This window comes from Theobroma cacao, chromosome 6 (assembly GCF_053813885.1).
Source record: "Theobroma cacao isolate CCN51 chromosome 6, ASM5381388v1, whole genome shotgun sequence".
Classification (NCBI taxonomy): Eukaryota; Viridiplantae; Streptophyta; class Magnoliopsida; order Malvales; family Malvaceae; genus Theobroma; species Theobroma cacao.
The window spans coordinates 19,333,559-19,348,192 of NC_142644.1; the positions used below are offsets into that span (position 1 = coordinate 19,333,559).

General features: G+C 32.2%; 1 protein-coding gene across 1 annotated transcript; it reads left to right on the forward strand.

The window, feature by feature from the left end:
- Positions 1-4,889: 4,889 nt before the first annotated feature.
- Positions 4,890-12,948, forward strand: LOC18595810 (pleiotropic drug resistance protein 1-like). The gene is made up of 24 exons (XM_018123492.2): positions 4,890-5,454; positions 5,952-6,072; positions 6,194-6,282; positions 6,406-6,490; positions 6,608-6,767; positions 6,901-6,977; positions 7,287-7,340; positions 7,431-7,521; positions 7,612-7,913; positions 7,998-8,279; positions 8,371-8,687; positions 8,801-8,961; positions 9,058-9,161; positions 9,248-9,404; positions 9,491-9,619; positions 9,701-9,861; positions 9,978-10,310; positions 10,732-11,022; positions 11,111-11,194; positions 11,294-11,427; positions 11,563-11,790; positions 11,876-12,047; positions 12,140-12,394; positions 12,519-12,948. The coding sequence occupies exons 1-24, from the start codon at positions 5,117-5,119 to the stop codon at positions 12,783-12,785; spliced, it is 4,392 nt and encodes a 1,463-aa protein (XP_017978981.2). The 5' UTR covers positions 4,890-5,116; the 3' UTR covers positions 12,786-12,948.
- The last annotated feature ends 1,686 nt before the right edge of the window (positions 12,949-14,634 follow it).

Below are 14,634 nucleotides of genomic sequence, written 5' to 3' on the forward strand. Positions count from 1 at the left end.
AGATAAATAAATCAGACTACATATTGAGTTCAATCATTATCTTAGATAACAATTTAGTTCCCCATCAAGCCACACATCATTAATAAATTAAAGTTAATTATCAAAACCAAAACCAAGAAAATAAAAAAACAACAAAAAGATAAAAGGAACACAAGAGTTGAATTCTTGATCTTCAAATCTACTTGAATTCTTTAATTTCTTCTTTAGCTCTAACGAGACTTTTCTTTAATGATTTTGTGGCTTGATTTTCAGCTCTTAATCTGGTGTTTTGTTCTATATTTTAAAACTCTTCCAAAAGGTTATTTTTATAGTTTTTTGAAGTTAGGCCAAGTTGGGTGAAGAAAGAATTGAATTCGAAGTAGAATTTCCTCATCAAATTATGTAGGCCGCAACCTACTTCCTCCAAAGCAGCAGCCTTGACCATTTAAATTGTAGAAATCGTAATTGTTCTAAGACTACTACAATGCTCTAATTTCAATAAGATTTTTGACTACCTTCCATGCCGGACTGGGTAAAAAGGTAATCATGAAAGTTGTAGATTTTTCTCTTAGCTTTCCAATGGTATAAGAATCACTTCATTTGGAGTATTGTAGAGAGAGTTATGGCCGAAATACCAAAACATATATAATGAAAGTTTGTACCTTGAAATTGCTCTTCTTCTTCTACTAAAATTCTTCTTTCATCAAATACTTATAAAAACATAAATAAATCAATAACAACCTATCTTAATCACATGAAAACCAAATTAAGTATAAAATTAACTAAGATTAGATTGACTCACCTAAATTACTAATTTAAAATAATTTAAATAAAACTTACTAATTTTTATGTATTACCATAAGAACTAAGCTAAATTATTATCAAAATTAATTTCAAATAACACTATATCATAAGTTATCAGCCATGCACAAGATGGTACACACCATGTTGGAAAAAAGTATTGTTATTACACGTCATGTACAAAAACATGTTAAACCCCATGATTAAAAAAGGTTGTTAGGAGCCATGTTGAAAAAAAATATTATTGTTACATGTCATGGTTTAAAAAAAGTTGTTACACGACATGTTGAAAAAAAATATTATTGTTACATGCCATGTGCAAAAATATGTTGCACGTCTTGTTGAAAAAAATATTGTTGTTACATGTCATGTTAAAAAACTATTATTGTTACACGTATTGTTTAAAAAATTTTATTACACTTTAATACTTGAAATGTTGTTATTATTTACAAACGAAACTTCAAATCTTTTCAACTCTCTTAATTTCTTTTTGTTTTTCTTTTACGATTTGGCACTGATTAAAATGTTTATAACATGTTTTTATAAATCAAAACACAATTTTCCTTATCTAAAACACCTATTTCAACTAAAAATAAAAAAAATTTCCTTTTAAACCCTTGGTTTATAAATTTCAAATTATTGAGTTTATTGATGTCTAGACCTTGAATTGATTCAATTAAAAGCTATTCCAAACATCTGTGATCATTTCTATCATTTTAGTTTCATCCAAAACATCTAAAAATCAAATTTTCAAAATAACCACTCACCCCAAGCACATCAAAACCATCTCTTGACGTCTTGAAAGCACGAGAGAGAAAAATTGAGAGCACAGCAAACAGATGTTGAAGAGAGAAATCAATAAAATTATAGAGAGCTAAATGGTGAGAGAGAGAAATCGAAAGCAAGGACGGAAATGGAGAGAAATTATGATGGATGATTTAATTTATTTGAAATAGTTTCAAGAATATTTTTGTCAAGTCATGGCTAAATATGGTTAAAAACGGTTAATTTTATTTTGGTGACTATTTTTGAAATCAAGTTATGAAGATGGCTATTTTTCACAATTTTCTCTAAAAAAATGTGGAAATAATACAACCCTCAAAGATAAAAAGGAATTTTATGAGTCTTATTCAAATTGTTTCGGTTATTATATTTTTCATTTTAATTGGTAAGGGAATTGCCAAAAGGCGGGTGGGTTGGTTTCTACAGAGGGGTAAGCAAAACCAATTCAAACTAATTACCCACCAAAACCAAATGCGATGTGGGTAAAATTATTTGGTTTAATTGATTTATTGGATTAATTGGTCTAAAATGTTTGGTCCAATTGGTTTTTTAATCGGTTCTTAGTTTTAAAATTTTTAAACCAATCCACCTAAAAAGCCAAACTAGTTTTATATATATATATATATATATATATATATATATATATATATATTTAATATATATAATATTTTTTATATATATTAAGAAGAATTGATAGTAAACTTAATTAATAATATATTTCAAATATATTAGGGTATTATATGTATATATACAAATCATAATCATAACAATTTAATATTAGTTATATATATATTTATTTATAAATTTATATTAATATAAAATTATAAGTTATATATTTTAAATGATATAACTTATATGCTAATATTATAATATATAATAGTAAATATCCTTTATATTAATATGTTATAATTATTACATTTTAGTAATATTTCATAATATAAAATGTTATAAATATATATTGTATAAATATATTATATATATTTAATTTATACATAAGCATTACTATAACTTATAATGTACTTTATTTATATGATTACACTTAACAACTTTATTAGTTATCACTTTAGATTTTATAATTAATTGTTTATAATTAATTATTATTTATACAAACTTTGATATAAAATATTTTAACATATAATTTGTATCATTAATTATATATATAATATCATATATTGTATATGCATATATTTAATTTATATATAAGCATTATTACAACTTATAATAACTTTATTTATATGATTACACTTAATAAATTGATTAGCTATCACTTTACATTTTATAACATATTGTTTATAATTAGTTATTATTTATATAAATTTTGATATAAAACATTATAACATATAAGTTGTATTATTAATTCTATATATAATTATGAATGAAATTTATAAGTTTTAATATTATAATTTATAAAAAAAAATAGTGATAAAATTTTAATTTATTGATTCAAAATCGGATCAATTAAATCAATTTTATATTTTATCGATTTAATCTTCTTTTATATTTAATCAATTTTGATCTATTTTTTTAAAAAAAATTAATTTATTTGATCTTTAAATATAATAAATCAAACTACTTAATTCATCTATTTGTACACCCTTATCTTTAAAAACAAAAAAAGAGTATAACATTTCGACATTCAATTTACTAATGCTAGATTATGATCCGTGTGTTGCACACGGACCTCTTTCTAGATGTTTTTTTTTTTTTTTTAACTTTTTTTTTTCTTAACCTTTCACGTGACTAAAAAAGGAAGTTCCTTTGAACTTCCTTTTGCTTATGTTATAAATTTTATATTCAACTATTTCCCCTTGTTTTCGTACTTTCTAGAAGCCAAAAGATGCTGAGGCAAATCGGATTTCCCGCCGCTTTTCCACACTTTTTTTTTGTTATAAGACAAAAAAAGGTCAAAGCCCTCGATGTTCTTCAACAGTTCCTACTTTTAAGATGAGATCATTGGTGACGTTCACAGGTTCAATTCTGAGGTGTAAATGTTTTTCTTTTTCTTTTTTGTGGGATTTAAGAGTTTTACTTTTATTAGATCTGAAAAATCTTTGCTTTATATTCAATGGTAATTGTGTTCTAGTCAGTTCTTCACCTTATGGGATTGACTTTTATGATACGCCAAAAAAAGCCACAGTCGCATTAAGAATTTGACATTGAACTTTATAAGTTGGGTTTTTATTTCAAATTATGTGATGTCGTTTCTAGATGAACATATGGATCCGGGTCAAAATTCAGCGTGTCCATAACATTTCTAGGCATTACGAAGACTTACTTATTTTTACACCTAAAGGTTTTAAGTTACAGAATAAGATTGCTATGTATAATAATTTCAAAATGAATGGATGTTTGTAATTTCCACAAGATCAAATGGACCGTGGCCAATTCAATATGGAATCGATTTCCGAATACCTTTGGAAAATTTTGTGACGTGATGTACTTGTACTGGTAAGCAAGAAACTGAAAACAATCAGAAAGCAAGACAATTGGACTAGACGACGCTGTCGCTGTGTCTCATCTCAAGTTTCGCATGCTTTGAAAAATTTACTGGCACTAATCTCAAGTGGAATTTCTATGAATAATGTTTCTTCAAAATTTCTCTGATGCTTTCGAGTTCGAGTTTAACTAGTATGGCATTGGTCAGCAACTATGTCATCTAAGCCTTTCGTTTTGATGGTTCACATGATAAAATAATAATATTTTTTAAAATTGGCCAATAATTTTATTTTAAATATGAGCAAGAGAAGAAGAGAATTTGAATTGGGTTCCTATAAACAAAGGAAAAAAATATAAAATTTACCTAACTAATTTTCCACTTATTTATTATTCTTTTAATGAAGAAAAAATAATAGTATTAAATAAAATTTGAATTGGGATTATTTTAATTAAGCACGTGGAAAAAAGAAACAAAACAATTAGACCGAATTTTATTTGATTGCAAATATTTTGTTAAGGAATATATATGACACCACAAAAAAAAAAAAAAAAACGAAATTGGACCCATTTCGTGGGAGCCAGGACTGTTTGAAAATTACGAAATGCAAACAGTAAAGAAAAAAGACACGAGTAGAAGTGAAATAATATTCAATTTCAAGAAAGGTGGCATTGGATGCAATTGATTTTGTCACAATAAAAATATAAGTTGGGAAAGACTTAAAACAGTCTCACAGAATCTCCAATATCCTCATGTACACAATGCTGCCCTCCATCTAATTCAATCCCACGAAACACCCTGGAAACTTTGGACTTTTGACAGATAACAAGAACTAGGCCGCCAGCATTATTGCTAACGGCCTTATATATAGAGCCAATCTCAATTTTCTTGCACCACCCTCTTCCTTAGCCTCACACCTGTTTTTTTTCTTCTTTTGGTCCAAGGACACAGCCTGTTAACAAAAGGATACCGCCTTCTTTTCCTCGATAAATATTCTAGAGTTTCTTTGTTTTGAACAGGGGAAACCCCATTTTTCTTTTGTTCGTTCATTCTTTCATTTGAGCTCCGGAAGTTGAAAGTTTTCATTGGTTTTGGTGGGTGTTGGCATTTCTTTCGGTGATGGAAGGCGGGGATATATATAAAGCGAGCAGCAGTTTACGGGGCAGTTTACGAGCAGGTAGTTCTTCGATATGGAGAAGCAATACTGTGGAAGCCTTTTCGAGGTCTTCCCGAGATGAGGATGATGAAGAAGCTTTAAAATGGGCTGCACTTGAGAAACTACCTACTGTTGCTCGTCTCAGGAAAGGTATATTGACTAGCTCTCAAGGTGGTGCCAATGAAATCGATGTTCATGACCTTGGATGGCAAGAAAAGAGGACTCTGCTTGAGAGGTTGGTCAAAGTTGCAGAGGAAGATAATGAGAAGTTCTTGTTGAAGCTCAAGAACCGTATTGATAGGTAATCAACTTTTGTATTTTTTTTCTTTGTTTTCTTACTAGGAAAAAAAAAAAGAAATGTAAATTAAATAATTTGATTAAATGCTCTTCTAAAAATCAAACATTCCTTAAATTTTTGTTTTAAAATTTAATTTATCTTTTAGATATTATTCACTTGACGAAAATTAATGATAAAAAATTAATAAATTATTTTTAAAAAAATTAAGAGACTTAAATTGATAATTATGAAGAACTATTTTGTTTTATGTAGTAACTGTTAATTCTATATTTACTAATTTTTGTAATCGATTTTCCTTAAACTTAAAAAGTTATATCTTAATTTAAACAGAATAATATGTTGAATTCTGAAATAAAAAAAAATTTGAGAAACATAAATGGTAAAAGAGCATTTTAACGTTAATAATTTTGGAGGGAAAGACTTAAGAAAACAGAGGAACTCTGTTTTAGTCCTTGGAGATCCTGTTCTCAACTCGAGTATCATTGCCTTGGAAATTTCAGGGTTGGGATCGATCTTCCCACAATCGAAGTCCGATTCGAACATCTAAATATCGACGCTGAAGCTTTTGTCGGAAGCAGAGCATTGCCTACCGTTCTTAATTTCACTACTAGCATATTTGAGGTAGCAACCCAGAAAATTCTCATTACTTTCTTATCATTCTACGAACTGCTTTTTCATCTTTTTTTTTTTTTTTGGCTTTTTAGAGTTCTTTCTCACGTTTCAATTTGTGTTGTGATTAAAGGGCTTCTTGAATGAAGTGGGCATTCTTTCTAGTAGAAAGAAACACTTGACCATCCTCAACGATGTCAGTGGCATCATTAAGCCGGGCAGGTAACATGGCGATCTCAGTTTCCATCATCACCTGGACTTTGATGTTTTTATTGTCAAACATAAAACCAGGAAACCCTGGAATTCTTATAGTATTAATTTTGTCTTTTCATGTACTTATCACAGGTTGACATTACTTTTGGGTCCTCCAAGTTCTGGAAAGACAACTCTCCTGTTGGCTTTAGCTGGGAAGCTTGATCCTGCCCTCAAGGTGCTCTAGAAAATTTACATTTCTTTCAATGGGTGTTTCCTTTCTAGGCTTCTTGTTTTTACATCAAGGTTCTTTCTTTGCTCTTATTTCTAATTTGAAACTGAAATTCTCATGCAGTGTTCGGGGAGAGTGACTTACAATGGGCATGGTATGCATGAGTTTGTGCCCGAAAGAACAGCTGCCTACATCAGTCAAAATGATCTTCACATTGGCGAAATGACTGTGAGGGAAACTTTGGCCTTTTCTGCAAGATGCCAAGGGGTTGGAGATCGTTATGGTTAGTTTGATTGATACCAACCCTTATGATTTTTTTTAACATTTTTTCTGCAACATAATTTTTTTTTTGGTATAATTCTACATGATTTTCGATTCTTCAAAAAATGACATTTTGTTGTTTTGGGCGTTGACAGAGATGTTAGCAGAGTTGTCAAGAAGGGAGAAACAAGCAAACATTAAACCTGATCCTGATATTGATGTCTTCATGAAGGTAAGAACTAAGAAGCCATTGTAATGTAAAATATGGACACCTTTTCATCCTCACTGGCAGCATGCCTGCCCTGTTTAGTTCTTCTTCAGGCCTCCTGGAAAAATTAGTTGCATATGTAGCTTAAAGTCATGTTCTATGCACTCGAGCTAATTGTTTTTTTCGTTCATGACAAAAGGAAATAAAATTTGATTGAAATTCAGAAATGGAATTCAAATTAAGATTAGTTTTATATAACCAGAATTCCCATTCTAAAGAATCTTGTTTCCATCATGATTAATATGTTTCACGTTGTCATTTTTAACTTTGCAGGCAGTAGCAACAGAAGGTCAGGAAGCAAATGTAATTACCGATTATATTCTAAAGGTAATATTACAGAAAGTTCTCAAGTATATTGAAGGATATTCAACAACTAAGAAAAATCCTTATTGAATGCATTTGCCATAACTTTTACAGATTTTAGGACTGGAAATATGTGCTGACACAATGGTCGGGGACGAAATGTTAAGGGGCATCTCTGGAGGACAAAGGAAGCGTGTCACAACAGGTAACTCATTAAATCAATCAAGCCATTAATTCCATTACCAAAGTACCCAAAATTTCTTATCATCAAATTTAATTATGTTCATTGAAATAGGTGAAATGCTGGTCGGACCAGCAAAGGCACTGTTTATGGATGAGATATCTACCGGTCTGGACAGTTCTACAACTTTCCAAATTGTGAACTCGCTCAAGCAAACTGTTCACATCCTTAATGGAACTGCAGTCATCTCGCTTCTGCAGCCAGCTCCAGAGACTTATGATCTTTTCGATGACATTATTCTCCTTTCTGATGGTCGAGTTGTATATCAGGGTCGTCGTGAACACGTGCTGAGCTTTTTTGAATCTATGGGCTTCAGGTGTCCTGAGAGAAAAGGCGTGGCTGACTTCTTGCAAGAAGTAAGTCTTGATAAAGAATTTGTTCCTTTCTTCATTGTAAAAAAGTTGCTGTTCGACCATATTACTCAACTTAATTAATTGCAGGTGACATCAAGGAAAGATCAAATGCAGTATTGGATACGTAGAGATCAACCATACAGGTTTGTCACGGCCAATGAATTTGCTGAAGCATTCCAATCATTCCACGTGGGAATGCAACTTGGTGATGAACTTGGAACTCCATTTGAAAAAACAAAGAGCCACCCAGCTGCTTTGACAACCAAAAAGTATGGTGTTGGGTTGAAGGAGTTGGCGAAGGCTTGCATCTCAAGGGAATATCTACTAATGAAGAGAAACTCTTTTGTTTATATCTTCAAGTTTATGCAAGTGCGTACTAATGATATTTAATTCTTTGACCCCAATTATGGTGTATATGATCATGACTCTAACGTCCTTTTATTTTCTTTTATGCTATTAGATCACAGTGATGGCGTTTATTACCATGACACTCTTCCTGAGGACTGAAATGAAAAGAGATTCAGTTGAGTGGGGACAGATCTATATGGGTGCTTTGTTTTTTGGCATGATTACGATCATGTTTAACGGAATGTCTGAGATTTCCATGACCATCGCTAAGCTTCCTGTCTTTTATAAGCAAAGAGACCTCCTATTCTTTCCTTCATGGGCATATGCTCTACCAACATGGATACTTAAGATCCCTATCACATTTGTGGAAGTTGCCATATGGGTATTTTTAACCTACTATGTCATTGGGTTTGATCCAAATGTTGAAAGGTATATAAAGTAATGACGATAAAAAGTCATGGGGTACTTGCCTAGTAGCATATATAATTGCTTGTTCACTAGCTCTGATCCAAATTGACATGCAAGTAATTTATCTTGTGCAGGCTGTTTAGACAGTACTTCATCCTTGTTCTTGTTAACCAGATGGCTTCTGGATTGTTTCGGTTCATTGCAGCAACTGGTAGAAACATGATTGTTTCTAACACTTTTGGGTCATTTGCTTTGCTGGTGCTTTTTGCATTGGGTGGCTTTGTCCTGTCACGAGGTATGTTAAGTGTTAGAAACAGAATAGGAAATCAAACTATCAATGAAAATTGAACTTTAAACAATGCTGATCAACTTTCTTTATATAATGTCACAGAGGACATAAAGAAATGGTGGATATGGGGTTACTGGATTTCGCCAATGATGTATGGGCAAAATGCATTGATGGTTAATGAGTTCCTTGGCAACCAGTGGAACCATGTAAATGCTTTGAATTTGCAACGCTTACAGTTCTGCTTTTATTATTCACAATTTGCTGATCTTTTATATTTTCTTTCATATTGAAGGTGCGTCCAAACGTAACAGAATCAGTGGGAATTGAAGTTTTGAAGGCTCGGGGCTTCTTCCAAGATCCACATTGGTATTGGATTGGAGTAGGGGCAATGATTGGATTCACATTATTGTTCAACTTCGGTTTTACTCTGGCTCTTACCTATCTAAATTGTGAGTATAGCTTTACCTTCTTAAAATTTATGCCTCTCTTTGGAAGCGAAATCTAATCTTTTACCCCTTTTCCAATAAATATGCAGCATTTGAGAAGCCTCGGGCTGTAATATCAAAAGACTCTGTAAGCAATGAGCAAGAGAATGGAGTTGGAGCTGGCGGAAGCATTCAGTTATCAAACTATGAAAGTAGCTCAAGTCATGCAACTAAATCAGGTATAGACCTTGTTTATATTTGTGTTCAATGTCGTTGGATACAAGCCATTGTATACAATATTAAATCTAATTGACATGCAGAAATTCAAGATGACATTCGAAGAAGCACCTCATCCAAGTCCTCATCTATGACTGAGGCAACTGTTGGTGCCCTTGGCAACAAGAAAAAAGGAATGGTTCTTCCATTTGAGCCACATTCCATCACATTTGATGACGTAATATATTCCGTCGATATGCCACAGGTAACATAAGGTTCCATGTACAAATACCAAATTTGTCCAATGGTTGGATTGTGTCTTGTTTCAGTTTAATGTCATCTAGAAATATGAGTTTATTTGGTTGAATTGAAACTTTGCAGGAAATGAAAGAACAAGGTGTCACTGAAGATAGGTTGGTGCTATTGAAGGGTGTTAGTGGTGCTTTCAGACCAGGCGTTCTCACAGCTCTAATGGGTGTTAGTGGTGCTGGTAAAACCACTCTGATGGATGTGCTGGCTGGTAGAAAAACTGGTGGTTTTATCGATGGGAACATCACAGTTTCAGGTTACCCAAAGAAGCAAGAAACATTTGCTCGAGTATCTGGATACTGTGAGCAAAATGATATTCACTCTCCTCATGTCACTGTGTATGAGTCCTTGCTCTATTCTGCTTGGCTTCGACTGCCCGCTGAAGTCAATGCTGAAACCAGAAAGGTTGGCATTTTGAAACCCTAAGATATTTCAATTCTCTTATTCTACTTTGCTACAACCTAGAGGCTTTTACTAAGCTAAGGAAATACAAAATTTGATTTCCACTCCTCAGGGTTTGTTCAAGTTGAGAAGCTTTGAGTTTGATAACAGTTTCCCATCCATTGATTATGGATTAGGATGAATTCAAGAAAGTTAGCACACATAATTGAGTTGAAAAAGAAAGTGATTTTCTTCTTTTTTTTTTACCAATTACCAAAGTTTATATTGTTTAATAAACTTGTTTAAAAGGTTTGAGTATGGGGTATATAGGTCAGTTTATCTAGATTGAAATCCTCACAGCAGAGTCCAACAAAATAAAATATTTTCCTAGTGATCACTTTGTCTTGAATTAAATTGATGGTTTTATTTCAACATATGATTTCAGATGTTCATTGAGGAAGTCATGGAGCTTGTGGAACTAAATCCATTAAGGCAAGCACTAGTTGGCTTACCCGGTGTAAATGGTTTGTCGACTGAACAGCGCAAGAGGCTTACTATTGCAGTTGAGCTTGTGGCAAACCCCTCTATAATTTTCATGGATGAGCCAACTTCAGGGCTTGATGCAAGAGCTGCTGCAATTGTCATGAGAACAGTTAGGAACACAGTGGACACTGGAAGAACAGTTGTGTGTACCATCCATCAACCAAGTATTGACATATTTGAAGCATTTGATGAGGTGAGAAATTAAAAATTTGAAAGGGAAGTTGCTACTTTTTAGTTGGTTTTTAATGTAATTGTGTAACTAATTAAACATACCATTGCAGCTACTCCTTATGAAGCGGGGAGGACAAGAGATATATGTGGGGCCATTAGGACACCACTCTAAACATCTTATCAAGTATTTTGAGGTGAGATGTAATGCAAGACCACAAATTACAAAATACATTAACTCATTCATCTCTCCATTCACCTGAACTATCTAACACTATAATGTTCATCTTCGCCAGGGTATCCAAGGAGTTAGCAAAATCAAAGATGGCTACAATCCAGCAACTTGGATGTTGGAAGTTAGCACAACTGCACAGGAATTAGCTTTGGGTGTTGATTTTGCTGATATCTATAAGAATTCAGAACTGTACAGGTAAATAGGCTGCTCTGTTACATCATTGCAGCAAAAAATATATACTGATTCAAGTAATTACTTTTATTCAGCATAAGGTCTAATGTGGCTAATGGCCTACCTTGAATTTGCTACTGATGCATGGCATTTGTTCAGGAGAAACAAAGCTCTTATTCAAGATTTAAGCAAACCTGCCCCAAGTACAAAGGAACTGTATTTTCCAACTCAGTACTCTCAACCATTCTTGACTCAGTGTCAAGCTTGCTTATGGAAGCAGCACTTGTCATATTGGCGCAACCCACCATATACCGCTGTGAGATTTCTCTTTACAACTGTCATAGCATTGATGTTTGGGACACTGTTCTGGGACCTTGGCACTAAAACGTAAGCTACAACTCAAGCACAAAAGCTCAAACTTCAATGTTGGATTTTATCAGCTTCATATATTTGACACATTGTGAAATTACAGGAAAAGGCAACAAGATCTGACCAATGCAATGGGTTCAATGTATGCTGCTGTTCTGTTTCTTGGCATCCAGAACGCTGCATCTGTGCAGCCTGTTGTGGCCGTTGAAAGGACAGTCTTTTATAGAGAAAGAGCTGCTGGAATGTATTCCGCCATGCCATATGCCATTGGCCAGGTAAGTTTATACATTTTGAAGAGTCCAAACAGTAAAGCAAGTTGTAACAATTTTATAGTATCACTTTATTGACTTCCATTTTGCAACTACAGGTCTTAATCGAGTTACCATATATTTTTGTTCAATCTGCTGTGTACGGCTGTATAGTCTATGCAATGATCGGATTTGAATGGACCGCTGCTAAGTTCTTCTGGTATCTGTTCTTTATGTACTTCACCTTGCTGTACTTTACCTTTTATGGCATGATGGCTGTGGCTGTCACACCAAACCACCACATTGCAGCGATAGTTTCCTCAGCTTTCTATGGACTATGGAATCTTTTTTCAGGATTCATCATCCCACGACCTGTAAGTGCTGCTTTCTCATAATTTTTTCTTTTTCAAAGCTCTTGGTATCTTTAGCGTATACTCTACACATATCTTGATGAGGATTAACTTTCTTCCCACTCTTTCAAACTTGTTCTATATACAGAGTATTCCTGTGTGGTGGAGATGGTACTATTGGATATGTCCAGTATCTTGGACCTTCTATGGATTGGTTGTTTCACAATTTGGAGATATACAGGACACCCTTGAGGATGGCAGCAACGGTGAGACAGTTGAACAATACTTGAGAAATGTCTTTGACTTCAAACATGAATTTCTGGGCGTAGTTGCAGCTGTAATTCTTGGGTTCACAGTACTCTTTGGAGGAATCTTTACCGTTTCCATAAAGGTGTTTAATTTCCAAAGACGATAGAATTGGTTTTTTTTTTTTTTATTCTTTATCCTCAATGTAGAATGTTTAAAGATCCATCCTAGTAATGCTAGAGTATTATAAGGAAAGGAACAAGCAAAAGTTCCTGTTCCTGTACGTTATATTCCTATAAAAAATCTAATGACATTTGAATTTTTATACATAATTTATTACAAAGTTACAAATTCTTTCATTGTAATTGAGATTTTGTTGTATGTAACTATGAATCAATGAATAAACTCTTTAATTGAGATGAACCAAATGTGATTTTTCTTGTACCAAAGTTCAAAATCAATCATAAGAGAAGAAAGTGCTTGGCTGAGGATTTATTCCATCACAAAAGAAGAAGAAGAAGAAGAAGAAAAGAAGCTTATTCCACAAGAGTCTATTTATCTAACATAAAATTATTTAACAAAAACTTTATGAAATTATGTCTGCATTCAAAAACTATGATAAATAAATTAATCTAAACCTTCCTCATGTGGATTGTTACAGTTCGGGTACATTTTAAAAAGTATATTAATTAAAAAAATGATGTTCCTTATTTAAAGGGTAAAATCTCACATTTTACACTGTAAAACTAAAAAGTGAACTAGAAAGATAGAGCAGATATTTTTCTTACACACATTAAGATTCATTAACGTTTTGGGAATTTTCCACTTGAACATGACACCTTATATTTTGCCCTTCTTGGGCATGAAATCTATTGGTTATTTTTCTCCTTTTTTATTCTTGCCGTGTAACAAATTAAGGGTTCATTGCCTTCTAATCAATCTGCGGAAACTAAAGCAACTCTACAAACAATATAAAAGTTTAGCCCACTAGCTAGCATCTCTCTTAATTCATGAATGCAAGAAGCAATGTTTTACTTAAGTAGTACTTGTATTCTTTCGTCTAAAATTATTATAGATATAAATGAGTCAACAAATTAATCACCGGAATTATCAGATTATTAGTTTCCAATTTATTTTCTAAACATAGGAATTATCTTCAAGTTATATGGCTTAATGAGATGTGGGGATCATATTGAAATGAAGCTTGAACATTTATTACCGGGACAAATATTCACCTTACATATATGAATAAATATGAATCTGCAGAGTGTAAAATATTTTATAATTGTGATTTTTAAAAATTTGTAATTATTTTTAATTAATTATGTTAAGATTCTATTAAAATTCTTATGGAATCGAATTCACGAGTTCATTATTTTCGCTTTTATGGGGGGTTTTCCTCTTAATTTTAATGCTTAAATGGAAAAAATTTCCTCTTAAAATTTGAGTTCATTGATATGGATCACTCGAAGTGATATCTTATTTTTTTATTTAAATTTTGAAAATGTTGACTTGTTATGTTTATAAAATAAGAGATGATTATTTTCAGTTATATAGTCGAGATTTTAATGAATTTTTACGTGCATTAAAAAAATTAATTTGTTAGTGTAACATTGCAAGCCAATCGATTTTGTATTTGTAAATACTACATTAATTAGACATATTTTATATTAAATATATTATGGATATTTTATATAATGTGCGAGATATTTTTTTATTGATGAGTTTATTTATAAAGAGTCATGAGAGATTTATATAAATAAAGTCTTTGAAACATAATAACCTTGCAAAGAAATTATAAAAGTTATAATTATAAGATTCTTATGCATTCAAGCCTTATTCCTAAATATGTTCTTGGTCATTATATTGTCAAGAATAAAGATATTGACAATGCTCAAAGATTGGCACATGCTAAGTCTCCTTACTTTGAAAGTAAGCAACCGATTTCATAGGTGGGTGCATGTTAAGGAACAATTCATTGAACATGACCCGCTATGAAAGTTCCATTTTATATTTCA

Coding starts and splice junctions, on each gene's coding strand:
- LOC18595810 (XM_018123492.2), top strand. CDS start 5,117: ATGGAAGGCGGGGATATATATAAAGCGAGCAGCAGTTTACGGGGCAGT. Junction 8,688..8,800: donor TTTGATCCAAATGTTGAAAG/GTATATAAAGTA, acceptor TATCTTGTGCAG/GCTGTTTAGACAGTACTTCA. Junction 9,862..9,977: donor ATTCCGTCGATATGCCACAG/GTAACATAAGGT, acceptor GAAACTTTGCAG/GAAATGAAAGAACAAGGTGT.